Genomic DNA, 27,803 nt, shown 5'->3' with positions numbered 1-27,803 from the left:
TATCACAATTATAATAATAACAATAATAATTTTATTATTATTTTTATTAAAAATAAAAGTCAACATACTCATGTGTTTTCCTAATATATAAATTAAAATTTATAAACACAATTTTTTATATACAAATGTTAGTTCTAAAAATCTAAGACAGTAATTTTTACAATTAAGCAAAAATTAACCAAGAAAAGAAGAGGGAGACCATGCATTGTGACTGACGTGATACTATTTATATGCCTCCTTCCTGAGTCTAACAGAGAACAAAAGAAACCCTTGCGGCTGCTCTGTTGGAAATAGAGCGCTACATAAATCAACTTCGGATCCAGTAGCGTTGCAAATAACCTAACCACGGAATCCATTTACCGTTTTGACCGTACCTCTCTCAGGTTCTTCCCTTAATCCCTCTTTACTTTTGCTTATTCAGTTTGACGTGACTCTAGGTTAGGGTTAGGGTTAAATTTGAATCCGCTTCTAATTCATCCTACCTCTTTCGTCTATGATTTCCTCCCTTTTATCCCATTTCATGGCGTCGATGCTCGAAAGTTCGTGACCGTTATATAATTCATCGTACGTCTTTGTTGATTCGTTTGTGACCGTTATCTGATTTAGGCTTTGGATTTCGAATCTGTAAAATTAGGTTTGAACGTAAATGATTTACGATGTTTGTTGTGTTTTTTTCCTGGTGTCGGGAAACAAATTTACTAGGATGTATGCACGTGACGATTTTCGTGCTTTGAATTATTTGATTATGGATAGAAAAAAGAATGACAATCAGGCTAAAAGTTTAATTAATGCTGTTGATCGTGAGAAATTAATTTCAAGCTGCGGTGGATTGTGGGAACTGGTAAGTGGAATTTCAGGGATGAAATGTTTTACTTCTGGAGCTGGTGAATTTTGGAACAGTATTTTATTTGGAATTACTAATCGAGGACATTTAATTTGTATATGTCCTATGTTACTTGCACTCAAACTGTCTGGATAATCTGTCCGAGTGCTGAGTGCCCTGTGGTAATTTGTGACAGTCGAGAACCAGCTAAAAAATGTATAGCGTGTTGTGTGGATTTTTATGGTTCTGTACATTTCTCTGCATATTTGTGTCCCACTATATTAGTACCTCCCACAAACAATATCATGACATTATGATGATTTTTCTAGATATTTAGATGGAATATGGATCCTAGTTTGAAATTTATAGTCTCTTCATGAGATTTAATTGTTTTTTCCTGCACTGTCCTTTCGTATAACAGAGAATTTAATGAGTAAATAGATCCACACCATACTGTGGTCCAACTGCTCCCTTCACTTTGCCAAATCTGAACATGCCCAGATATATGATATCAGTTGCCTTTGTATGATACTACGGCTTTTGTGGATTTTAATTTGCGAGAAATAATGAGTCCTATACACTAAGATAAGCCCATTGATAAGGATCTAAATATTTCTGAAAACTGTTTAATGGATTCCCATCTCAATTTTAAGTCTAGTACATAGACCAAAAGGGGAAAAACTCCCACAGTTGCAATGGTTTCTCCAACAGTGTAACTGAATCTGTCCTATAGCCACCCAATGAGTTTATATTATTGCCTTTTTAAATCCATGTTAGACTCAGAACCATTCACATACATATACTTAACAGCTTAAGTTATTGTTATAGTTGTTGAATCATGATGGTATCAGAGATTCTATGACCATTTTGTCAGCTCAGTGGTCCTAAGCAGCCCCTTTCTTCTAAATAAAATTCAAATGTTTGCACAAGGTTGGATGAGTTCTGGAGCATTGTCCATGTTCAAGATGGAAAATCTCTTGCAGTAACAGGCATTCTAGACATATAAAAACAATTCACACGCTTTTGTTCAACACCTTAAGTCTTTTGGAATGCTGGTTCATGACAACCTGGACCTTCTAGGGAAAGATTTGTGCAATTTTCGCTTTAAATATGGTGGTGATGCAAATAATAGGTAGATGTAATGTTGGATGGGGTTCACCTGGTCCCATATAACTCCTAATCAACATGGGGATGGTTGTTCATTAGTAGGGAAATCTGCTGAAGAACTTATTTTCATTTAAAGGCACCTGTATTTTTCCGTTAGCAAGATGTAGCTGTCTATAACCATGTTTGTCTCCTTTCTTTTCTCAGTGGTCATTTTCTTTATTTTATTCCTCCATTGCCTCTACAGGATAATAGTTTTTCACCATTCACCAAACTAAAACCATGCCCCCAGATGCCTTTCTTTGTGATTCAATATTTTACCTTATCCCTCTTCTCTATTGGGTCAGCTTCGCCGAAAGATGAAGTGACGTGCTTTCTGTTGTTTTTTCAAAGGTAGAGTGATCTTATGTTGGGAATATATTATTTGTGGGAAGCACGTGAATATTATGAAGAATGGTGCCCAGGGGCTCGCTATCAATTTTTTGGTGCTGAGTGCAGTGGTATTTGATTGATGTGAATGTGAGATGGATTGCATGTTGAAAATTTCATGTTCTATACTGTTGGAATTTGCGGTTTTTATATTTTGAAGGGGAGGTAGGGGGTTTGCCTTGGCTAGTTGGCTTAAGGATGATATTGGATGTTGGTTGTGATGTGGACAGGAAGGAGGCGGTGGCTGGTGGTGTTGGTTGTGGTGGAGGTGGTTTTGCTGATCAGTTGTGGTTGAGGGTAGGAAAGAAAAAAGGTGAAAATGAGTTCAGACAGCCGCAGCAGGAGCCGGAGCAGAAGCAGGAGCCCAATGGACCGTAAAATCCGATCTGATCGATTTTCCTACCGTGATGCACCTTACAGGAGAGATTCACGTCGGGGTTTCAGGTTTTCTTTTGGAATTTAACTATTTATTTGCTGTATTGCTTTTCTACTTAAATGTATTGGTAGGGGCAGGTGAAGAAGATTGGAGTATGCTTTTGGTAGAAGAGGCTTTGAATCTTTATTATGATATTTGTAAAACCCTAATTATATCCCATTTATTTTCTGTTCTTGTGGTATGCATTCTTCGTTCTGGCTGCTGCTTTGATTAGTTTGAAACTTAAGTGATAGGCTTTTGACTGTCAAGCAGAAGGGTGTGTATTTACACAGCCTTTTAGGATTTGAAACACGAGCATGCATTTCTTACTGTTGAAGAAGAAGATTGAAGTATGCTTTTGGTAGAAGAGGCTCTGAACCTTTATTATTCTGTTTGTAAAACCCCAATTATGTACCATTTATCTTCTTTTCTTGTGGTATGCATTCTTGTTCTGGCTGCTTTGATTAGTTTGGAACTGAAGTGATAGGCTTTTGACTGTCAAGAAGAAGGGGTTATTTAAACAGCCTTTTAGGATTTCAAACACCAGCATGCATTTCTTACAGTGGCAACACTAATTTGAGTTTTTTGTCAGCCGAGACAATCTGTGCAAGAACTGCAAGAGGCCTGGTCATTATGCAAGGGAATGCCCTAATGTTGCAATCTGCCACAACTGTGGCCTCCCTGGGTATGAAATCCATTCAGTATTTTTAAAAATTCGAGTATTCAGATTTCAATTAACATGATTATGCTTTAGTCACACTTCTTCTGCTGATAATTCTGCAGTGAAATTTGTTTACCTGGCAGTAATAGTTTTCTTCTTACTCTTAATTTGACTGTGGTTAACTTTCAGCAACATGCCTATTATCATTCCTCTTCTGTTTATTTTTATTTATATGTTAGGACAATGTGGTTTCACTTTTGTTCCTAAAGTTCAATTTCTCCTTTTTTCTACATTTATCTTCTTTTCAAGGATGACACTGAACTTCATTTCAAGAATTTTCTTTTTCTGTATATTGTCGAAGCATTGCAACTTTCAGTGTCTATTATGTTGTCTGAATTTTTTTTAAAAAGTTATTTCCCTTAATTTCCCTGTTAGGTTCCATCTCACAATGGCATCTTTAAATTCAAGGTGTTTATCTTAAACTATTGTATTGTATTAGTTCTATCCAAATTTATATTGCAACTATGTGACATGTTCTGCATGTTTTCTGTGGGTGAAAATAATTTTGCTTCCGGCATCTGATGGTAGTATGTGCGTGAGCGCCTTAGTGTTGCCATGATGACTTTTTGTTGGTCATTGTAATGGTGCTTCTGCCACTCCCTGTAGCCAGACTCTTTTTTCCTTTACCTGCCCTTTGATACGTTTTTGAAACTTTTGTTGTTTGACTTTACAACTTTCAAATCCGAATTTTAAAAAAAGGGTTATCTTTTTGCTTATCTATTTCTATCGGATTTTGTGTACTCAAATTCTCAATTATACCACATCTGGTGACTGGGGCTTACTTTTCTGGATTTAAATGTTTGATCAGGCACATTGCTTCTGAATGTACCACAAAGTCACTCTGCTGGAACTGTAAAGAACCTGGCCACATGGCCAGTAATTGTCCAAATGAGGGAATTTGCCATACCTGTGGTAAAGCTGGACACCGTGCTAGGGAATGCACCGCTCCTCCAATGCCTCCAGGAGACTTAAGGTTGTGCAACAACTGTTATAAGCAGGGCCACATAGCAGCTGAATGTACGAATGAGAAGGCATGCAACAACTGTAGGAAGACAGGCCACTTGGCACGTGATTGTCCTAACGATCCTATTTGTAACTTGTGCAATGTTTCTGGGCATGTGGCTAGGCAGTGTCCAAAAGCCAATGTTATTGGAGATCGCAGTGGTGGTGGCGGAGGCGGTGGAGCTCGTGGTGGTGGTGGTGGTGGTGGTTACCGAGATGTTATTTGCAGGAACTGTCAGCAATTAGGTCACATGAGTAGGGATTGCATGGGCCCCTTGATGATTTGCCACAATTGTGGAGGTCGTGGTCACCTGGCATATGAGTGCCCTTCAGGTCGGTTTATGGATCGCTACCCCAGGAGGTATTGATGGATGGAAATTTATGCGTTCAGTAATATGGATGTTTTTACTATGATTTTCTTGCCAAAGACAGATTCATGAGTCCTGGTAGAGTATGTGTTTGGCTTTTTATTATTTTTAATTTGCTTGAGAGACATGACAATGATGCCAATTTATCGGCCATTTATAGTTTATGATGTCGTGCTTGTGCTAGGAATAAGAATTTGCTACTTCTGGAAGACCTGGTATTGTATGCATTCAGAGTTACCTCATGACGTTTCTTTTCTTTGTCTAGGGCATTACAGGGATTTAATGGGTGCTTATATTTATTTATTGCCAGTAGTTTTTAAAATTAGTCTAAGCAATGTGTACCGATGAAATTATTGTCAATTTGGAATAAAAAATAATTTCCTTTTTCAATTTGATGTCGGTGATGAAATTATTTTTAAGACAAAAAAAAAGCCTAAATAATGAAATAAATTTGTAATTTCCTTTAGCCATTTTGTCTGACATTATATATTTCTAGATTGGACGAGGCATTTATTAGTTAATTGTCTAGTAAGACGTGGTTTTAAACTTTGGACTTTGTGGTAATAACTATTATTTTCAATTATCTGAGTGATTTATCCATTAGCTTTTACAACTATAAATTCTTCCATAAATTGCTAAAGCGCTTCTAACAATAAAATAAGCATGCGTCACTTATTGCCGAAAAAATACTTGAAATTTCTTGTAGAAATTTGAGATTAAACAAAACGTCTTAACATATACTCCTGTGCTACTTCAAGGACACAAATCAGTCCTATTTTTTATTTTTTTCAATAAATGTTGGTTACATGTGATAGCTTTTTATACACTTTCTCGTTACGTTTTATTTTTATCGGGGAAAAACCGTGGTAAAAGAAGACTGATTTTATTGTATGATTTTTTTTAAAAGATAAGAAAATCTAGATATTCTTCCTTTTTATATTCACTGACAGAAAATATACGTGTCGTTATTTGAAAAAGTGGGATATATTAGAGAAGCATGGCGTGGGTCAATAGCGACGGCCGCAGACATCATAAAAGCGAGCCCATTCCCAAGTTCATTGCATTGACCTTTCTATCCGCAGAACATTACCAGTTATGGCTGAATCGGGCGACAAAGAGATAGCTGGTACACCCGTTCAAGAGTTGGTGTTGAATCCTCAAAATGTGCCAAAAAGTTACATTTACGAGGAAGGTGGTTCTGGATTTCGAGATGCTCTTTTGCCATCACAGGATGATGATATTCCTGTGATCGATCTCCATCGCCTCTCATCTCCATTCACAGCACAACATGAACTTGCTAAACTTCACCACGCACTCCATTCATGGGGCTGCTTTCAGGTACCCCTTTCTACTAATCTAAACATCATCTCTTTTAATCGTCACAACACTCTAGAAAGAAACAGTATAACTAATTAAGATACCCATTTTTTTAATGATTTTTTGAATAAAATTTATTTCAAGCTACAAAATTACAAGAAAAAGTTTATTTTATGTTGAAAGTGTATTGGGGTAAATGTAGTTGAGTTGCTTTCTTCATGAGTTTGTAAAATCATACAATATCAAAGAAAATATTGGAGTTAGACACTGAAGTTAGGGATGACTTTATTTTCTGTTATTCTCAATTATTTTGTGGGATTCAGGCAATAAACCATGGAATGGAAAGCTCATTTCTGGACAAGGTGAGAGAAGTTTCAAAGCAGTTCTTTCAACTCCCAAAGGAAGAAAAGAAAAAATGTGCAAGGGAACCAAACGATATCGAAGGATATGGAAATGATATAATATATTCAAAGCAGCAAAGGCTTGATTGGACTGACAGAGTGTACCTTAAGGTCCTACCTGAAGATCAGAGGCAGTTCAAATTTTGGCCTCAAAGCCCTAATGATTTCAGGTATACATTCTTGTCACTTCTGCCTCTCAATAACAATAGCCAGTTATTTCCAGCAAAAACTTAAATACATATAGACTTTTATGTTTATGATAGATTTCTTCTTAAATATTTATATAAAAAATATATATGTGAATTGGTTTTAACTTATGGTAAGCATCATTCTTTTATTTTATTTTCATATAATTAAATACTGAGTTTATCTGATTAAATTAGACTTGTACATTGCATTATCAGTTTTAGAAAAGTAATAAGAAAATTCATCCATTTCTCTTGTACTAGCGACGCAAACATTCTCTCCTATTAATCATACTGGGTATCTCAATGCAGGAGTACTGTCCTACAATATACCGAAAGCCTAAGGCTGCTAAGTGAAGTAATCCATAAGGCCATGGCTAAGTCATTGAATTTGGAGGAAAATTCCTTCCTAAATGAAACCGGAGAGAGATCTAATATGTTTCTGAGGTTCAACTATTACCCTCCATGTCCAATGCCTGATCATGTTCTAGGCGTGAAGCCACATGCAGATGGATCCACCATTACTTTTCTGTTGCAAGATAACGAAGTAGAAGGCCTCCAAGTCCTCAAAGATGATCAGTGGTTTAAAGTTCCAATCATCCCTGCTGCTCTCTTAATAAATGTTGGTGATCAAATAGAGGTAATAGCTTAAGTTTCTTATTCTAGTTAGAATTTTGTGATTATCATTCTTTAATGGATTAAATATGGTTTTAGTTTCTAACCGTTTACACAAAATTGGAATTGGTCTTTGTTTCATTTGGTTCTTAAATTTTAAAAATTAATGGATATGGTTGTTTTAAGTCAATTACTTTATTTTTTTATATGTTAAATGACGTTTGACACTAGCATTTGAGTTAATAAAACGATATAAAAGATTTCAAATTCTAACCTGAAATGTGTTTGATAGATACAAAAAAAATTAATACTATTATATTAAAATGATTATATTAATTTATTTTTAAAGTTTCAGACCAAAACGTAAAAAAATACATAAAGGAATTTCAATTTCGTGTCTTTATAAATTAAAAACATATTTCACTATTTTTTTACTTGATGTCATATTATATCTGTTGCATCATTTTTCAATGAAATTTCATCATTTAATTCATGCAAAGAACAAACCTGTCGATAGATTTGATTGATACACCAGAAAGTTTTGTGCATGCTAACATGACAGAAAGGAAGGATTGAGTGAGAGTTGGTTTGAATGTGACTAAAAACAGATAATGAGCAATGGAATTTTCCGGAGCCCTGTGCACAGGGTAGTGATAAATAAAGAGAAGGAAAGGCTAACAGCAGCAATGTTCTGCATCCCGGATCCAGAAAAAGTGATCAAACCGTTGGATAAGCTAGTGGACGAGACAAGGCCAATATTATACAGACCTGTCAAAAATTATGTTGAGATCTATTTCCAATATTACCAGCAAGGGAAGAGACCAATGGAAGCTTCGAAGATTTAGGTTTTGATTAAGCCCAATGTTTCTCCTGATTTGGTTAAATAAAACAGAACATAGATGCTGCCAAATTTCAACCTGCTATAAACTGCATTCTTGTTTACTTTAACAACATCTTTTTGACAACATTTTAATACTATTTACGTGTCATTACGTGATTAGTCTATGTTATATTTATAATTATTATTATTAATTATAGATAATTTTGGATCAATTATATAATGACAGATAGATATGTTAAAATGTTATGAAAAAAGTGTTATCAAAATATCAATTATCTGCTTGTGGTTGATCACTGCATTTTCATGCAACTTTGCCCTCAGTTTATCTCTTCACTCTTTTGCATCATGTTCTTTTGATACTACGAATTTTTTATGTTGGACTAGAGTATCTATATGCTGGAAGTCAATTGATATATTATTATCAAAATATTGAGATTCATGTTTTCATACGAATAAACCGATGGTCGAGATCTTCTAGACTATACGTTTTGTCACCGTAATAGTAGTAAAATGAAATGATGATAGTAATAACAATTGTATCAATGACTATAATAATATCATCGTAGGTTGAAGTAATAATTTACATCTTGTGAATATGTTGACGTGTATTCTATAATTTTATTATGTATAAATTTTATGTTTTATATTCTTATTACTTTTATGAATAATTAATTATAAAATTAAAAAATAATATGATTTAATATATACTTTTATAAAAATAGTATTAAAAAATTATGCTATTTTATTTTAAATTATATAGTATTTTGAAATAAAGAGAAGATATTCAATTACTTATTTTATTAAATAAATAATTAAATTAATTTTATTTATCAAAAAGTAAAAAATCTAATTAAAGGATGACACTAGAAAAATTATGGGTGCATCCTTTTATAATATAGATTTTTTATTTTTGTTATTACCACTATTTTTTTTATTCACAACCTTATTTTTAGCTTATTTTTTAATGAGATAAATTTACACATTATCAAATTAAACTAATTTTTTTATTTGATAAAATATGTAATCCCACAATTATTTTATTAAAAAATTATTATGCATTTCATAAACTAAAATAAGTAAATGCATAATTATTTATTTTTTCCTTTTCCTTTTTTGTTTTTTTTTAAGTTATGTTATTTTAATATAATGAAAAATAATTCTACTCAAAACAATGTGTTTTTCACTTGTTAATATACAAATTTTCAACTTGTTATAATATTTTTTTAATGTATATTAGTTTTTAATATCTGTTCATATATTTTATTTTTAATAATAATACAATTTTACAGTTTTCTTTATAAGTACTGCATATGTGTATTTATTTATTTATTTATATAATAAATTAAATTATAATTATAATTATAAAAATAAATATAAATAATTTTTACAATTGATATTGTTTAGATGAGTTTTATTTATTTAATTTAAAAAATGATTAAATTTTAAAACAATATTAAATAAAAAAACGATTAAATTTGAAAAACAGATCAATTAAATAGTTAAATTTTAAAAAAATTATAAATATCAGAAAGAGAAATCTCTTATTTACATAATAGTATACGTAATCTTAACATAGTAAACTAAAAAAATGTGTAATATTATAATAGATGTTTTAAACAAAAAATATATATATAACAACTGAAAAGGAATTTTTTGTAATTACCATGACCAATCAACTAAAAAATGTTAATATGATACTTCCCACAAAGGTTCTTTTAGGTTAATCGCGCATCCATTTAGTCAGAATCAATAAGAAATGTGTTTTTTTTAATCCATAAATTTAATTTAAAAAGTAAATATATTTTTAAATCTTTAAAATTAAATATATTTTTAGTTTCTGTGTTAAATTATTTTTTAAATTTAAACTAATTTAATTAATTATTTTAAAAATTGTATAAAATTAGTTATTTTAATCAAATTTTATTAAATTTATTTGATATTTTAAACATGTGTTTATAATTAATATTAAAATGAAATTATTTTAAATATAAATAATTTAAATATTATTATAAAATACGTCTAAAAAATTAAATAAATTTCATAAAATTGAATTATAAAAAATTAAATTTAAATATTTATAAAGTTGAGAAACAAAAATTTAACTAAACTTATAAAAAGAGACTATTTTCCATTTTCAAACAAAAGTTAAAATTAAAAAAAAACGAATCCAGTCCTTTAGTTTAACATATTAATTGGTATATATAATAATATAAACATATATACACTAATGAACGCGATATTTATACTATACAATAATGTATGAAAATAAAACATTTCATTTTTTATTTAATTGACTTATATTGAAGCCGAAAGCAAAAAATTGGTGTTAAAAGAATCATTACTTGATTTAAAAAGAAGAATTAATGAAAACAGACAACAGACTGTTGTAAAAAACACATAAAAGCATAAAAACATGCTTCTATAGGCAAGTTCATCCCGTTGACCTTTTCATTCCCACAACATTTTGTTATGGCAGAATCCGGTGTGGTAGAGATAATTGGCAAACCTGTCCAAGAACTGCTGTTGAATCCTCGAAATCTGCTAAAGAATTACATGTACGAGGAAGGTGGTGCTGGATTTCGCGATGCTCTTGTTCCATCACAAGATGATGAAAATGTTCCCGTGCTTGATCTTCTTCTTCTCTCATCTCCATCTACAGCACAACAAGAACTTGCTAAACTCCGCCATGCGCTTCATTCGTGGGGCTGCTTTCAGGTATCCCTTTTATTCAGTGAATGTTACAACACACTGAATTTAGAGGAACTGCATTCTTTGATACATATTGGCAAAATAGTCTTGGAAATTTTATTACCAAACAAATGTATTAGAGTGAAGGTTGAAATTAGTAATGATAGTTTTCTAGTTTTGGGATTCTCAGGCAATAAACCATGGAATGGAAAACTCGTTTCTGGACAAAGTGAGAGAAGTTTCAAAACAGTTCTTTCAACTTCCAAAGGAAGAAAAGGAAAAATGTGCTAGGGAACCAAAAGATGTTGAAGGGTATGGCAATGATGTAATATATTCGGCAAATCAAAGGCTTGATTGGACTGACAGAGTATACCTAAAGGTGCTGCCTGAAGACCAGAGGAAGTTCAAATTTTGGCCTCAAAACCCCCATGATTTCAGGTATTCAACTTTTAGCCTTTCCAAAAATCGAATCGTGAATCAATTCCCATATTAAATAGAAATAAAAAAAGTAATATAGAGTTACCTGAGAAGTGAATCTCTTTCTCAAAAATGTCTTTTTTAAACAAGATCAAGTACTTACAGATTTACTTTTAGTGTCATTTTATAGATTCATGTCTATCTCTTTGTTTTATCCAAGTCTGATTGTATCTTAACGGCCTCTTTTATCCAAAGTTTATTAAAATTAGATCTTGAACCAAGAATAGGAATTTACTTCATTTCTCTTTGGCTAGTGACAGAAGTAATTGGTCCTCCATGAATTGCGTATTTACACTGTATGAGTGGATGTGTGAATGCAGGAGTACTGTTGTAGAGTATACTGAAAGCATAAAGCTGCTAAGTGAAGTAATTCTTAAAGCCATGGCAAAGTCACTGAACTTGGAAGAGGATTGCTTCCTGAATGAATGTGGAGAGGGAGGAGACACTTTTCTGAGATTGAACCACTACCCTCCATGTCCATTGCCTGATCATGTTCTCGGTTTGAAGACACATTCTGATGGATCCACCATAACATTTCTCTTGCAAGACAATGAAGTAGAAGGTTTCCAACTCCTCAAAGATCATAAGTGGTTTAAAGTTCCTATCATCCCAGAAGCTCTTGTCATTATTGTTGGTGATCAAATAGAGGTAATAACTACACTTCTTAAGTTTTGTGGTTGGAATCTCAGCATCGATTATTGACGGTTTACTGTCTGTTAGAAATTATGAATCGATTAGATAAAGTTAATTTAAAATATATAAAGTAGGTTAAACAATTTTATAATTCGATTTTGTAAGATTGAATTAGTTTTGAAGTGTAGTTTTTATACGGTCGATTATAAGAGATTAAACAAATTTAAAAATTTACATCATATATAACATTACTAAATTTACATTATATATAACATTACTTAATGTTGTAGTTTAGATTTATGTACTCAGTAAAAGCTTGAGATGATTGGATGAATGATGATATATAACAGATAATGAGCAATGGAAATTTCCAGAGTCCAATGCACAGGGCAGTGGTAAATGCAGAAAAGGAAAGGCTGACAGTGGCAATGTTCTTCGTTCCAAACTCAGAGAAAAAGATTAAAGTAGTGGATAAGCTCGTGAAGGATTCAAGACCAGTGTTATACAAACCAGTGAAAAATTATGTTGAGATATATCTCCAGTATTATCAGCAAGGCAAAAGGGCAATTGAAGCTTTCAAAATTTGATTTTAGTATGCTTTTCTAATATATTGGAAAATGTCTTTTTAACAATATTTTTTGACAATTTTTTTACAACTGTTTATGTGATAGTTTGTAATTGATTCGTTTCAAATATAGGAACACATAATCTATCTATATGGTATAAAAGTTGTTAAAAAAATTAAGATATCATGATCATGACATATTATAAACATTAATAATATGGAAGTTTATTTATACTTTAACAATCTTTTGACAACGATTGATCAGTTTGAATTTATTTTTAATAAATATTTGAAATAAGAAAAATGTTTTTTTAATAATTATTTTATAATAATATAATTTGTAATTGATTCGTTTTAAATATATTAACCAATAAAACAATAACAAATAATCTATTATCAAAAAATTATTAAAAAATTTGTTAACATATCATAATTTTTTGAAACAAATCAATTACAAGTTACGTTATACAAAAAAATTGTTAAAAAGATATTTTATTTTATTTATTTTTAGTTCTTTGTAATTTTGGTTTTGTGAAATTTAACTATATTAGATGTTAAAGTTTTTAGTCATAAATGTGTATGTTTGTTCTTAAACTTCGTTATTGATACAACAGTCAAAGGAGATGCGTTACATGTGTTAAAATAATAAAATATTATTATTATTATTATAATATTATAATATATTATTATTATTATAAAATTAAGTATAAATACTTTTTATATTTTTTTTGTAAATAATTTCTAACAAATAAACTTTGTTTAAAGTCAATTTTAATGTTTATCAAAATTTTCCATGCACCTGTTTCCTTCTCGAAATGCGTGTGCAGTTATGAAATGTATTGATTTTATCTAAATATCTTAATGTATTTATGATATTACGAGGTTGTCTGTATCATACATAAAGAATAATGTTATCATTCATAAACGCATATATGATTAAACTGCAATTTATTTCAAGTCAAACAAATATTATTTCTGTAAAACAAATAAAAATCAAGTATAAGTTTAATTTTCTTGTATAAAATATATACATAAATAACGTATTTATAATAATAATAAAAAAGCTAAAATATCTACAAATTATAATAACAAATATATTAATAAAAACAGCAAAACCTCTTATACTTATCACTATCGCCTAAAAAAAATACTACAAATCAAGAGTTCTTCTTGTTGCTTTATCAACATTATTTTAATCGTCCTTAGACTGATATTTATGATCTTGAACCATTGGATTAAAATTACGAGAAATACTGTAACTAATTTTCACAATAGTCAAGCAAAATTAAAACGTTGTTTCAGTTATGTTTCAAATAACTCACGAAATGTGAACAGACTGGCATATTAATGACGTATTTGTTAAAATTAAATTAGATTTTGTATTTAGATATATATCTCATTAAAAGGACGGTTTTTTTATAAGTAAAAATTATTTTCAAAATAACAAAAAGTAATTCAAACATAACATAACTAAATTTGAATAATATATGAAAAACCGGTTTCGGAAAAATCTACATATTTTCGAAGATATCTTCCTGAAAGCAGTACTTGAGAAAATATTTTTGGAAGGAAGGTGCGAATAGAAAAAGTGTTCTGAGAAACGGTAGCAAAAAGCAAGCTGAGGCTAAGTTATCGGGCCGAAGGTGGTATTGTGATTGCTAGGGCACGGCGCAGGAAGATGGTGATTCTGAGGAGGAATGAAGGATAGTTTTGTCTTTGGGAAACACACGACACAGAACCACTTCGCTTTGCATTCGCACCTTCTCCATCCCATTCTCATTCTCTTTCCGTTACCTTCTTCTATATACCCTCTCCACGCGCACACAGACCCTAAATCTCTTCATTTTCTCAATTTTATTTATTTTACTCATAAATTAAACATTCAAATTGCTGTTCCTGGAATCCCTATTCTGTTATCCATGGACGCCGAAGATGACGAAGCTTCACTCCAACCACACTCTGATGCACAATGCCACACCGACATGCAGAATATCCCCTACGCTGCCGCGGAAGTCCCCGAGCCCGATACCGTAGGGGAGCTGAGCGCAGCCGCCGCCGTCCATGAGGTCGCCGCTGTTGAACCCGATGCGACGATGGAGGCGGCGGTTGAGTCCGACGAGGGCGTCGGAGCGCAAGTGATGGACGAGGTAATTGAGGAGAAGGGGGATGAGGTCACCGATGTGGATGACGTGGCGTTGGAGATGGAGAACGTCGAAGAGGAAGGGAATTTGGCAATTGATGCGGAAGAGGACGAAATTGGGGACGAAGACGCGAACGAAGACGCTTTGATGGAAGAAGAAGATGACGAACAGCAACAAGGGGAGGAGGAGGAGGAGGGGGAGGAGGAAGAAAAACAGCAACAAGGAGTGGAGGAGGAAGAAGAGGAACAGCAACAGGGTGAAGAGGAGGAGGAGGAGGAAGAAGAAGAAGAACATCAACAAGGAGAAGAAGCAGAAGAAGATGCTGATGCTGGAATGGCAAAAACAGACGATACAGAGGAGAAGGAGGAGAAGAGTGTGAGTGGTGGGAAGAGGAAGCGTGGAGCTGGGAAGAATGCTAAGACTACAGGGAGAGTTGCGTCCAGGAAAAAGACGGAAGAGGATGTTTGTTTCATTTGCTTTGATGGAGGTGACCTTGTGCTTTGTGACCGCAGGTGACTCTGAGTTTTGTACTTGTCGCTGCATTTTTCTTAATTTTCTAGTTGTATCCATTGTTTTTACGTTTGTTGTGGAAATTCCTTGCCTTCTTTTTGATGTTCAACAGGGGATGTCCCAAGGCTTACCATCCTTCCTGCGTTAATCGTGACGAGGCATTCTTTCGAGCCAAGGGAAAGTGGAATTGCGGTATGTTTCGTACCTTATTCTGTATTGTCTCAGTGGTTGTAGTTGTGGCTGTTTAATTTCTCTTTTTTCTATGGGCAGTCAGTTCAATGTTCGCTGTCATGTGCTAATTGTGTTGTAGCCTTGTTATTCTCTGAAATCTTTTAAGGGTTGGAGAGATCAAACTCACAGCTCGGCTTGGAGTTTGAATAATTGTTGGTGTCATGTAGGTGATACGTAAGATTTGAAGTTGTGAAGTTACTTTGAAGATTTTAAGATGAGTTTATTTTCTATATAATGTTAGCCTAAAACACCCAATAGGAATTTACTGTATCGCCATCATATTAATGAATAAAATCCTATCTTCAAGCTGTCAAATATTATTGGATGCAGGTGGAAAATATGTTTTGCATCGGTAGTATATATAAATTAAATTTGAGGTTTTAAAAATATAGTCCACAACTGCAATTTTGGCTAGGCTTTTTGGGTACCAGTGCCTGCTACACAGTAGTCAATAATGTTCTATAGTCGGTAGCAAAGAGGAGCTGCCATAGGATTCAAAGATTGGAGGAGTTTCTGATACCATCTTTTTTCACTGCCGCAGCGGCCTTGTCATGATATAGGGTTAAAAATCCATTTTACACCCCGAACTTAGTTGTTGAGTATTTTTGGGTAAAATATTCCAAAAAAGTAAGAAACGCTGTGCTTTCTTGGAGCTGAGCATGATCTCAATAAGATAGAAGGTTTTTTTGTGGAGTAACCTTCTCCCACTAGGTGTTATCATATATATGAACTCAGTTAGTTCCATTGCACTCTATCAAATGACAATTTTTTTATAAAATATGGGATCCATTAATGGATTCTTTTGATGATTTTAAGGATTTCCTCTACCATTCTTTTGTTAAATTATCTTCCATTTGACCCACTTTTTGCACTCGAGTGTCTATGTTAGGAATAAAAGAAGTTAGTTGTTAGTAGAGAGAGAGAGTATAAATAATAACAGAATAGGTGGAGAGAGGAATATGAGATATTGTTTGCCTTTTGGGTAGAGACTGGATCGTTTTCCAGTGGAGGAAGGGAGGCTTCCTTGGGGGAATACTTACTTGTAATTCTGTTTTCCATACTCTACAGAATTAATAACATTCATATTCATACATTTGCCTTCTTTTGTTGAGTGTGTGTGAGAGGATAATCATCTGTTACGGTCCTGAGTAAAGGAACCTAACAGTCTATTAGTTTTATTTTCACATGATCAACCGACCATAAATCCGTTTCTGAACTCATTTTGTTGATGGGTGTCACTCAATCTTTTGCTTGAATACATTTAGTATCTTTTCTTTTTTCTGTGTTCACTCTTCCACTCCTGGATTCTCATATTTGGTACACTTATTTTTGGGTTTGGTTAGCACTTCTTTGTTCAGCATTCAATAAAACCAGTAACAGTCCTATTCCATTGGGCAAGATTGACTATATGGGTTACATGAAAATACTGGGCTAGCTTGAGTACACACCAATTTCTCAAGGGTACTATGTACCAAGAGATTGGTCCTCTCTGTATTCATTTTCACATGGTTAAAAATCATGTTATCTAATATTTTGCGTGTCCTAACTACCTTAATCAATACTCATCACCTTTTCCTCCACAAGTGCCACTCCAACTTCTCCTTGTATGTAATCATAATGTATCCTATCATGTGGACTTACATCTTTATTAACATATTCATTGCCCAACATTCGTTGGATTACAATAATAAAAAAAGCAACTTGTTGAGTTAAATGGTTGTTCACAAATTCAAGGCAACTTTGTCGTCTACCTGGGAACCAAGATCCATGTCCTTATTTATTCCATATTCAGCAACAAAATTATGTGGAGAGTCCAGCGATGATCCACCAAAATCTAGAATGTTGGATACATAATATGAAATCAATCCTAAATCTGTTAAGCATGACATCAAGGACAAAATGAATGCAACACATAAAACTTCCATAATTTAGAAATAGCCACAATATTTTAGGAAGATGGGGGGTCTGAATGATACATAAAATATATATTTATATATTTGAACATTTTATAATATGTAAATATAACCGTTCATGTAATTTTATTATTTTGTAATAATATTTTAAATCAGTTTGCTTGTGCTTTCATCGTTAATCAAACAATGTACAGGAATTCTATTGTAATTTAGATATTTGTTGTGTTTTTATGCTTGTTGTAACTAGTGTGTATCAAATGCTCCCAAAAGGCCTAAATTTCCTTTTAGTTCTTGTTCTTATAAAGGCCAAGATAACCTTTACAAGACCCTGAGTTTGAAGTGACGGGGAGTGTCCTTGTGAAGATACTCCAACTCTCAAGTTAGTTGGGGAATAAATGACATAGTAAATGTGTAGTAGTTGTATGGTGTATCCTTGAAATTTTCACCTATTTATATTATTCTTAATGAGCTTTTACCTTTATAAGCCTTGGGGATGAACCCGTATTATCCTTAACTTCTATTAGTTGTATAATCATGTGATTAACCATCTAAACACTTTTTAACATGTAATAACATTGCTATTGCTTTACAAGTCTTGTTACCAAGGTGTTTTCAGTAGTCCTAGATGTCCTCATACTTATGTTTGTTTATACATGTTGTTTGAGTCATATGATGAGGTTGACAAAGGTGTCTTTGGTAATTCAAAATGTCCTTGGGTAAATGTCCATACAGTTCTCATTTTAGAATTTGTTTCCTTACATGGATTATTTTAAGGGCGGCATGGGATCAAATTGGGATGAATTCCTCATATCTTGGTTGTTGATATTTGTTATTTCGGTTGCAAGGTGTATTACTATTATCACTGTCAATTCTTTAAGACGGTTTCTGTTATTGTGCTATGCTAATTCTATTTCTTTTTGTATTTGATTGGACAAGTTAGAAAGCTTCTAAATCACGAAATGTATGATCAATTCTATGGCAAATTTCTCTCATCAGTACACTTTATCTTTGGAGTGTAATTGTTAAACTTCAATGGACATTAATGAATGGTCATGCTTCTCCCCTTTTTTATTATTTGTTTTCACAGCCTTGTTTGGCAGGAACAGTTATTGATATTAAATTTTATTTGTTTTCTTCTAAGCATAATTGAACTTATTTTGAATGCTAGGTATCAGACTTGCAAATCATCTTTGCAATACATTTCTTTACTGTATCTGACTTTCCGTATGATTGATTTTCACTTGATCCCAGGTTGGCATCTTTGCAGCAACTGTGAGAGGAATGCAAACTATATGTGCTATACATGTACTTTTTCTCTGTGCAAGGGATGCATCAAAGATGCTGTTATTTTATGTGTCAGGGGAAACAAGGGATTTTGTGAGACATGCATGAGAACTGTAATGTTGATTGAACAGAATGTGCAGGGAAGCAATGTGGTACAACATCCCTTCCCACCTCCTTTTCTTGTTATTTGAAAATAATGCGCCTTTTGATATGACAACTTTATATCCTTTTGCCATGCTTCATGCAGTTTCAAAGTGATATTGTCTGCTATTTTAATATTTACTCCTACTGTTGCTAACTTCTCTATCTGGTTTTATCTTGGGTTACATTTTAGAATTTTTGCACTTTCCTGTACTTGCATGTTAACTTGGCAATGTTGTGCAATACAAGGCTCACTTAATGGAGTGGATTTCAGTAAAGGCTATCACAGCGGCAATAGTGGCTAAAATTGCAGCATTTTATGTGCTATAGTTGTGCTACCATGATGGGTTTTAGACACCTTGTCCAAAGCTTTATTTTACTAACCTATCAAATTCTGTTTAGCTCTGGCCAAAATTGCTTCATAAAGTATGTTATATTATTCAAACTTCTTAATTCCTAACCAATCAGTTTGCTATATGTAATGCTCTCTTTCCTGTTTCAACACAAACCTACTAATGGCCAAATGCTCACTGTTTTTCTGCCACCCAAGCTCCGCAATTTTTGCAAAGCCTTGGCATACCTGCCTCTAGATTTTCCCACTTATGTTCTGTCAGTTGGTAACTCATTCTCTATTCTTTTCTGTCCAGTTCTCACAGAAGTCTAGGAAAGGTTCATGTACTTGCTCTGTCTCTGTTGTATCATTCATCCTTCTGTTTCTTTTGTGTATCCAAATCCTCATTCTGTTCTACTGATCGCCCCGTTCTGTTCTGATTGTCTTTTTTTTGTATGAATTCATCGGTAACACTTGAAGCTGTCTTAGTTTCATCCACTTGGAAGCTTACGATTATTTAATTGTTTTAATTACTTATTTAGTCCCTATAGTTACAAAACTTCCTTTTTTGTCCCTGCATATAATTTTTAATCCCTTTAGTCCTCATCTGAGATGAAAATGATGTCTAAGGTCTATAAGGGATTACAGATGATATGTGTATAGACTCAAAAGAGATGGTTTTAGTTATGGGTACTGAGAAGGAAAAATTGTAATTGAAGGGACCCAATGAGTAATCAAACCCATGTATTTTTTTTTTTGTTATTCACATGTATGCTGTGTTTAAGAACGTGAATTCTAATTATTAATTATAAATACATCTATCACTTTCCATATTTTTTCAATAGTCTTAAATATATTTTTAGTTCCTGAAAAATGAGTGAGTTCTGGTTTTGATCCTTGCAAAATTGAAAATTACGATTGATTCACACTGTTATATGACAGTAACTAACTACTTATGTGTTGAACAAAAAGTTGAATCATCATTCCAAGTCACAAATACCGGTGTTGTTATATAATGTCAACATCTGTCACCTAAAAAACTCTTAAAATTAGTGAAATAAATGTTATTAATCTATCTTAAAATGAATATCATGGATTAAAAACAGTTATTGAAAAGTTTTGTGCGATGAAAATCAATGAATTTTTTTACTGGTGCTAAAACTAAAATTCACACATTTTATGAAAACTAAAAGGAGTGATTTCATATTTTATAGGATTGAAAAAATTTTAGGAGCCAAAATCAAAACCCAATAATTTTAAAGGGACTAAAAACATATTGAAGTCTTCTTTTTACATTTTTGAACATTTATGTGTAATATTAATTTAGCTTGTATCTATAGTCTTCAGAATTATGGTGATTCGAATATCTGGTATCCAGTTATAGCCTTTTAGGGTGCTGGCTGCTATCTAATATTGATGAGTATGGGGGTTAAAAATAGATGGATGCGGAGATTTTACTTATTCAGTTTTGTTGGGGGATCGGAGATCCATATTATAGAATTTAAATATTGATACATGGTTGAATATTACTAGGTTCAAAAGGATATTTTTTTAATCGTATTAACATGCCACTGGTTACTCTAATTATTGGCATTTTCCTATTTGTGCTACAATACAGATTACAATACCGAGTAATTTTGAGAAATAATACAATGTACGCATGAAGGATAAGAGTTTAAGACATATGTGTTTAACCCTAACATTCCCCACTATTTAGGAGCCCATATGTACCGAGCTAACAAACTTGTTTATGAATGAAGTAACTTGAAGTCATTTAAGGGAGGGATTAAATATATCTCTTAGTTAACTGGTTGTTGGAGTTGACAAAGGCAAGGCTGTTCTTTTCTGTTGAATGAACCTTTCATTTCATAGAATGACTGTCAATCTCTATAGTTGTGATGATCTCAGGAAAGACTTTGGTTGGCTTGAAGCTCCTAAAACAACTGCTTTTTCCACATATGTTGATTTTCAGTGGTTGATTCAGCCATGGTGTTATACATGGCCTTTGCATTGAATCTTTCAGCAAAAACCAAGTTTCTTTCAACAAGTTCACAATAACCCAAATCTTCTATGTATGAACCTACCTATTCAGCATCACAATAACTGTCATCTTCAGTATAGCCTGTGTCCCTACGAACCTGGCCCTTCCCTGATGCAGACTTATTGTACCTAACAACATCCCCATAAGTCTATTGGAAGGAGCATTGACAAACCGAGTTACCATGAAACGAAAGTAATGTCTGGTCTAGTCATTGTAAAAAAGTTGCTTTTACCAACTGGATGTTTATATACGCAAGGTCTGTTAGTGACTCCCCTGACTCAGTTAGAGTTTGACATGTCTCTGTGGCTCCCTTCATTCAGTTAGAGTTTGACATGTCACTGATGAGTAGTATATTTCAAGCATAAAATATGGATGTATTATAATGATTTTAAACTGGACACTACTTTTTTATAGTAATAATTATTTTTCATGCTTGGTGCAGGGACAAGTAGATTTTGATGACAAAAACAGCTGGGAGTATCTCTTCAAGGACTACTACATAGATCTAAAAGAAAAACTATCTCTAACATTTGATGAAATCTCTCAAGCTAAAAACCCTTGGAAGGGATCTGATATGCTTCATTCTAAGGAGGAATCACCTGATGAACTTTTTGATGCCACTAATGATAGAGGATCAGATTCTGATAGCTCCTATGAAAATGATTCCAATCGCCCTAAAAGAAGAAAGGCAAAGAAACGGGGTAAGCCCCGTTCCAAAGAAGGAAATTCGAATGGTGCAGTGACAGTGTCTGGTGCTGATGGGCCATCCGGAGATGACAGCTCTGAGTGGGCTTCAAAAGAGCTTCTGGAGTTTGTTATACACATGAGAAATGGAGACAAATCTGTTTTATCTCAGTTTGATGTGCAGGCTCTTTTGCTTGAGTATATTAAAAGAAATAAGCTTCGAGATCCTCGCCGAAAAAGTCAGATTATATGTGATGCGAGACTTCAAAATCTTTTTGGTAAACCAAGAGTGGGACATTTCGAGATGTTAAAGCTTCTTGAGTCCCATTTCCTTCTAAAAGAGGATTCTCAGGCCGAAGATCTGCAGGGAAGTGTTGTTGACACCGAAGTTAGTCATTTGGAAGGAGATGGGAATCCCAATTCATATACGAAAGCTGGCAAAGATAAGAAGCGGAAAAATCGCAAAAAGGGTGATGACAGAGGACTTCAAACTAATGTTGATGATTATGCAGCTATTGATAACCATAATATTAATTTAATTTATCTACGACGAAATTTGGTTGAAGATCTCCTTGAAGATACAGAGAAGTTTCATGATAAAGTTGTTGGTGCTTTTGTGAGAATAAGAATTTCTGGTAGTGGTCAGAAGCAAGACTTATATAGGCTGGTTCAGGTTGTAGGTAAATATCTAGATAACATTATTGCAATTGATATGTGCAATATAGAATAAACTTTAATTTTTTATTTTCTTTTTAATTATCTACGCGGTCAGGTACATGCAAAGCAGCAGAGCCATATAAAGTTGGTAAAAGGATGACAGATACGTTGCTAGAAATCTTAAATTTAAACAAGACAGAGATTGTATCTATTGATATTATCTCAAATCAGGAGTTCACAGAGGTGATTCAATAGTAGCAGTTTTATCTTTCCATTTTTTTTAAGATATTCTGTTATGCTTAATTAAAATAATTTATTTTAAAAGTAGTATCTTATCACTTTAAAACATGGGATGATAATGGTCATATGGACCCCAAACTCTAGTACATTCTAATCGAATGAAGGGTGACATTTCAATTGGTCAAAAGTAGGCTACAGGGACAACACTACAGCCATTCTTTTAACCATGGGGTGAGTCTTTTAAATTGGTTCTCAAAATGAGTGTGCCGTTGTAGTACTTTTTCAAAATAGAAACCTACACTAAGTTAGTCCCTTGAAAACACTTAATTTCTCCTTTTGTATCCACCACTTCAATCCTTCATATTGATGAATGAGTTGATATTTTAGATTTTCAGGGACTAATTTGCTGACAAAATCTGTAGGTGACCAATGAGTTGAAAGTGATAAACGAATCTTTGGATGACTAATTTGGTAGTAGAATCTTAACTATATGATGGTGGGAATTAGTTATTAGTTTGTTTTAGATTCTCTCAGAATTGATAATCTGAACAAATGAAAATTTCGCATAGATTAATTAATATATTTCCTTCTTTAAGACATTGATTGGTTTTCTGTTAGGATGAATGCAAACGTCTCCGCCAAAGCATTAAGTGTGGTCTCATAAATCGGCTAACTGTGGTAATTTTCTGTTCAATACACTCACTTTCAGGTATCAGATGTTATACTTTGTACTGATGACTCAAATTTGTTCTTCTAGGGTGACATACAGGACAAGGCACTGGTGCTTCAGGCAGTTAGAGTAAAAGATGTAAGTTGCTTTTTGTACATTTTATTTGGACCTGTGATGTGTTTTCTTTCGCATCTTTTTCTAAAAGTTCTACTTCCTCAGTGTGTCGTTTATACCATGATTTGTTTGATGTATTCAAGAAAATGACTTTCAATTAACAAATTCAGTTTTATCGATGTATAGGTTTCTATGAATGTGCTAATTGTCATTAAATTAATGAGAACTCAATTCTTGTTTAACAAGAGTGTTGAGAAAATCATACGCTTTGTCTGGTTACATCCTTCAATTTGCATTGACCACAAGTAGGAGAGGGCTCATGATATGCTTCCTGTTAAAACTTCTCGTTGATAATTTCAAGCTTAAATAGGTTAGGCCTAGTAATAACCATTAGGAAAATCTTATTCATGATAAACTCTTCAAAAAAAAAAGACTCACATTCACTTTAGATGTCAATAGAAGGTAACCTCACTTTGGAAGTTTACTTGTTGTCCAATTTAGTTTTAGATTATCAAAATGAATTCTTGGTGTATTTTCATTAAATCTGCATTTCATTTTTTAATGATATACTGTCTTACTCAACCTGTTATCTGTGAATTTTGGAATATATTTCCTGGTATTTGTAATGTATTTCAAATGTTTATATTTGTAATACAGTGGCTAGAAACAGAGATAGTGCGGCTGAGTCATCTCCGCGATAGAGCCAGTGAGAAAGGACGCCGGAAAGAATATCCTTTTCTTTTATCTAATATTCAAATACGTATAATGATATCTGGCGGTATTTTATCCTTGTTGCTTTTCGTTTTCTTGATGTGTTTTGACTTCTTGTGTCATTGCTTGATTTCCTTTCCTCCAATTTAACGTTCTACTTTCAGTCTTGTTTATAACACCCATCCATGGCGTTAACGGGATGTAGAGATAGAAATCTGTGGATTGTTTTTGTATTTCCCTTCTATAAATTTGTTGTTGCTACAGCTCCATATAAAATTTGGAATTGATAATTCATAAATTTTTGTTAAAGTTCATCCGTAAATTATGAATTATTAACTGCTCTTTACTGGCTTGAGGAGCTTAACTTCGTGGTGAAACGTAACCAAAATAAATAAATTAAAATTGATTTGTCTATTTTATATGAAGTCTAAAACTTCTCTGGCTGTATTCATTTAAATGGATGGTTGGTTGGATAAATGCTTTGAAAGAATTCTCTGGCAATGTTTGTGTTCGATGTGGTGATATTTGACAATTTCTACATAAGGATTTTTCATTGTCTTTTTATGCTATCTTGCTCCAGTCTTTGCATTTAAATGGATAATAATCATTTTAAATTTTTGTCCTACAGGTAATTTTTATAATATAGTTATCATATTATTTGTAACAAACAATTTTTTGTTAAATTGACAAAAACTCGAGTTTTATTTTGTCTTGATCCTTGACCTACTGCTCTCACGCTCAGAGAATGTGTAGAGAAACTGCAGCTTTTGAAGACACCTGAAGAACGTCAACGTAGGTTGGAGGAAATTCCAGAGATACACGTGGATCCGAACATGGATCCCAGTTATGAATCTGAAGAAGACGAAGATGAAATGGACGATAAAAGACGAGGTAGTTGTTAAAACAGTTTGAACTTGTAGGATTCACCTAATGAAATTAAGTTTGGACTTGAAAACTCTTTTTTTTCTACATCTGCAGAAAACTACATGAGACCTAGAGGGTCTACTTCCTTTGGAAGGAGGGGGAGAGATATTGCTTCTCCTAGAAGTGTTTCTATTTCAAATGAATCTTGGAGTGGAACAAGGAATTATTCAAATACGAATCAGGAACTTGGCAGAAATTTGTCCAATAAGGGTTTTTCAATCAAAGGTGAAAATGCTTCTAATGTTAATGAGGTACTGAATGATACTCATTTGCTCCAGGGAAGAGATAGGGAATCACAACTATCTAATAGCTGGGAGAGGCAAAAACTCTCTTCAAGCTTGGAAAGTGGTGCCAAAAGTACCCAATCATTGGTAACATCTGATTCTTTCTCCACTGCTGTATTGGAAGCTTCTGCAGCACCATCTTCCGCTGGAATAACTCCTTCAACTTTGAAAATTAATGAAACTGAAAAGATGTGGCATTACCAGGATCCTTCCGGAAAAATTCAGGGACCATTTTCTATGGTGCAGTTACGCAAATGGAGCAACACAGGATACTTTCCCGCTGATTTGAGGGTTTGGAGAACCACTGAGAAGCAAGATGATTCTATACTCGTGACTGATGCCTTGGCAGGGAATTTTTCTAAAGAACCATCGATGGTGGATAAGGCTCAAAAGGTGCATGATTTACATTACCCAGCCTCGTACTCTAGGAAGTCTGCTCAGGGTATGGAAGGTCAAGCTGGAGAAAGACCAACATTTGATCAAAATAGTGGATCTTTGAATTCACATAGTACTCTGGGTTCTCCGGCACAAACCACAGGAGGAAGTTGGAGATCTAAAGATAATATGAATTCTTTAGCAAGTAGACCCTCTCCATTGGCAGTTGAGGTCCCCAAGAACCCTGCAAACGGCTGGGGTTCTGATGCTGGTAGTAGAAATGAAACAACAAATCTTCCTTCACCTACACCTCAGACTACCCCTGGTGTGTCTAAGGGGCAGGCTTTTGAAAATAAATGGTCACCAACACCTGTCCAGTTGCCTGGGTCTCTCGTAGGAAATTCATTCCCAAGCAATCATGGAGGTTTGCAGGCCTCTTTGGTAGTGCACCCAGAGCATGCTGTGCAAAATCCTGAAAAAGGCTCTTCACAACCCGGTATTAGTTCAGTGTCTTCAGATAATTCTAGGTTACATCCTCAACCAGCACCGGTGGCACCTGTTCTGCATTCAGGGCTTGACCTCAAAATGGCAGGTACAAATATGCAAAACCAGGTTGTGCTTAGCCACAACTCTCATGCAGAAGCTCAAGGGTGGGGTTCTGCTGGGGTTCCAAGGCCAGAACTGCAGGCTTGGGGAGGTGTATCATCCCAACCAAATTCTGCTACTATGCCTGCCCAGCCAGCATCCCATGGCCCCTGGGTTGATGCTTCATCTGTGCAGAACACTGCCTCTTTTAACACTGGAAATCCATCTGCAGGTTTACCCACACCTGGGTTTCTGGGCATGAATACACCCGAGCCTTGGAGACCACCAGCTTCAAGTAGTCAGCCAAACATCACAGGTCCTTCTCCAGCTCCACCCAATATGCCTTGGGGAATGGGCATGCCAGGAAATCAGAATATGAACTGGGGTGGCGTTGTACCTGCTGCCAATATGAACGCAAACTGGATTCCTACGCAGGGGCCAGCACCAGGAAATTCAAATCCAGGATGGGCTGCCCCTAGTCAGGGTCTACCTCCAGTGAATGCAGTTGGCTGGGTTGGACCTGGTCAAGGCCGTTCCCATGTAAATGTGAATGCAGGATGGGTTGGGCCTGGTCAGGGTGTACCACCTGGAAATGCCAACCCTGTTTGGGTTCCACCGGCAGGGAATCCAGGCGTGTGGGGAAGTGAGCAAAGTCATAATGGAGACCGGTTCCCCAACCAAGGGGATCGAGGTAGCCAAAGTAGAGATTCTGGTTATGGTGGTAAATCTTGGAACAACAGGCAATCATCATTTGGCAGAGGAGCTCCTTCCAGGCCTCCTTTTGGGGGACAACGAGGAGTTTGCAAGTATCATGAGAGTGGACATTGCAGGAAGGGGGATTCTTGTGATTTTCTACACAATTAGTTGTAGGGCTCTAATTAATTAGTGGCAGAGAAACATCTCTTACTGTACAGTATTTTGCATTTTCATGGCTAAACGTTGTACAAGGATGCGTCATGTATGTAGAACTTGTGCATTGTAGTATCTTGTTTATTTGCCTTGCCTAATTGTCTTTTTGGGGCTGTCTTTCTTGGAGTTGTCTGTCTTATGCGAGAGTTAAGTAGTTGAAGAAGTTAAACTGGCATTTAGATTATTGATAATGAAAGATAGTTGAGGTTACCTTTTTCTTTTGCAGAGAATCGTTTTATTGCGGGAGAGCATTAGAACATGTTTTTACTTGGTCATCGATTTTAAAGGCGCTCTGACCTTGCATTTAGCTATAGACATAGATATATTTTTCAAAATGATAGATGAATAGTGAAATTTGAGAGGAAGATTATAGAAATCAATGCGCAATGTGAAATTTGAATCATCGACTTATCTCTAACAACCATACATGTTATAATTAATACCATTATTACAAATTTTTAGGTATTTTTTTAA

The 27,803-nt window shown here is 34.1% G+C and overlaps 4 protein-coding genes across 8 annotated transcripts; all 4 read left to right on the top strand.

The window, feature by feature from the left end:
• The first annotated feature begins 218 nt into the window (after positions 1-218).
• Positions 219-5,104, top strand: LOC108331664 (zinc finger protein GIS2). Of its 2 annotated transcripts, none has more exons than XM_017566513.2 (4): positions 219-383; positions 2,587-2,800; positions 3,364-3,456; positions 4,301-5,104. In XM_017566513.2, exons 2-4 carry the CDS (start codon positions 2,676-2,678, stop codon positions 4,860-4,862), a joined length of 780 nt encoding a protein of 259 aa, XP_017422002.1. In that variant the 5' UTR covers positions 219-383; positions 2,587-2,675; the 3' UTR covers positions 4,863-5,104. The 2 variants fall into 2 exon arrangements, with proteins under 2 accessions (XP_017422002.1, XP_052732398.1); XM_052876438.1 differs by having other exon boundaries at positions 243-383; positions 2,175-2,800.
• Positions 5,105-5,704: 600 nt separating this feature from the next.
• Positions 5,705-8,399, top strand: LOC108331416 (2-oxoglutarate-dependent dioxygenase 11). Its single transcript, XM_017566082.2, has 4 exons — positions 5,705-6,200; positions 6,503-6,750; positions 7,078-7,405; positions 7,989-8,399. The coding sequence occupies exons 1-4, from the start codon at positions 5,958-5,960 to the stop codon at positions 8,223-8,225; spliced, it is 1,056 nt and encodes a 351-aa protein (XP_017421571.1). The 5' UTR covers positions 5,705-5,957; the 3' UTR covers positions 8,226-8,399.
• A 2,218-nt stretch (positions 8,400-10,617) lies between these two features.
• On the top strand, positions 10,618-12,737 carry LOC108331415 (codeine O-demethylase). 3 transcript variants are annotated; one of them, XM_017566081.2, is made up of 4 exons: positions 10,618-10,936; positions 11,085-11,347; positions 11,707-12,034; positions 12,394-12,737. In XM_017566081.2, the coding sequence occupies exons 1-4, from the start codon at positions 10,691-10,693 to the stop codon at positions 12,604-12,606; spliced, it is 1,050 nt and encodes a 349-aa protein (XP_017421570.1). In that variant the 5' UTR covers positions 10,618-10,690; the 3' UTR covers positions 12,607-12,737. The 3 variants fall into 3 exon arrangements, with proteins under 3 accessions (XP_017421570.1, XP_017421567.1, XP_017421568.1); XM_017566078.2 differs by having other exon boundaries at positions 12,370-12,736; XM_017566079.2 differs by having other exon boundaries at positions 11,100-11,347; positions 12,370-12,735.
• Positions 12,738-14,150: 1,413 nt separating this feature from the next.
• LOC108331414 (zinc finger CCCH domain-containing protein 19) lies at positions 14,151-27,543 on the top strand. Of its 2 annotated transcripts, XM_017566077.2 has the most exons (11): positions 14,151-15,237; positions 15,348-15,427; positions 18,631-18,815; positions 21,619-22,540; positions 22,633-22,760; positions 23,376-23,435; positions 23,515-23,565; positions 24,199-24,269; positions 24,989-25,143; positions 25,231-26,427; positions 26,653-27,543. In XM_017566077.2, the coding sequence occupies exons 1-11, from the start codon at positions 14,282-14,284 to the stop codon at positions 27,282-27,284; spliced, it is 4,437 nt and encodes a 1,478-aa protein (XP_017421566.1). In that variant the 5' UTR covers positions 14,151-14,281; the 3' UTR covers positions 27,285-27,543. The 2 variants fall into 2 exon arrangements, with proteins under 2 accessions (XP_017421566.1, XP_017421565.1); XM_017566076.2 differs by having other exon boundaries at positions 14,152-15,237; positions 25,231-27,543.
• The last annotated feature ends 260 nt before the right edge of the window (positions 27,544-27,803 follow it).

Source organism: Vigna angularis, chromosome 4 (genome assembly GCF_016808095.1).
Source record: "Vigna angularis cultivar LongXiaoDou No.4 chromosome 4, ASM1680809v1, whole genome shotgun sequence".
Classification (NCBI taxonomy): Eukaryota; Viridiplantae; Streptophyta; class Magnoliopsida; order Fabales; family Fabaceae; genus Vigna; species Vigna angularis.
The sequence above is the reverse complement of the archived record's forward strand: the minus strand, read 5'-3'. Positions and strand labels throughout refer to the sequence as shown.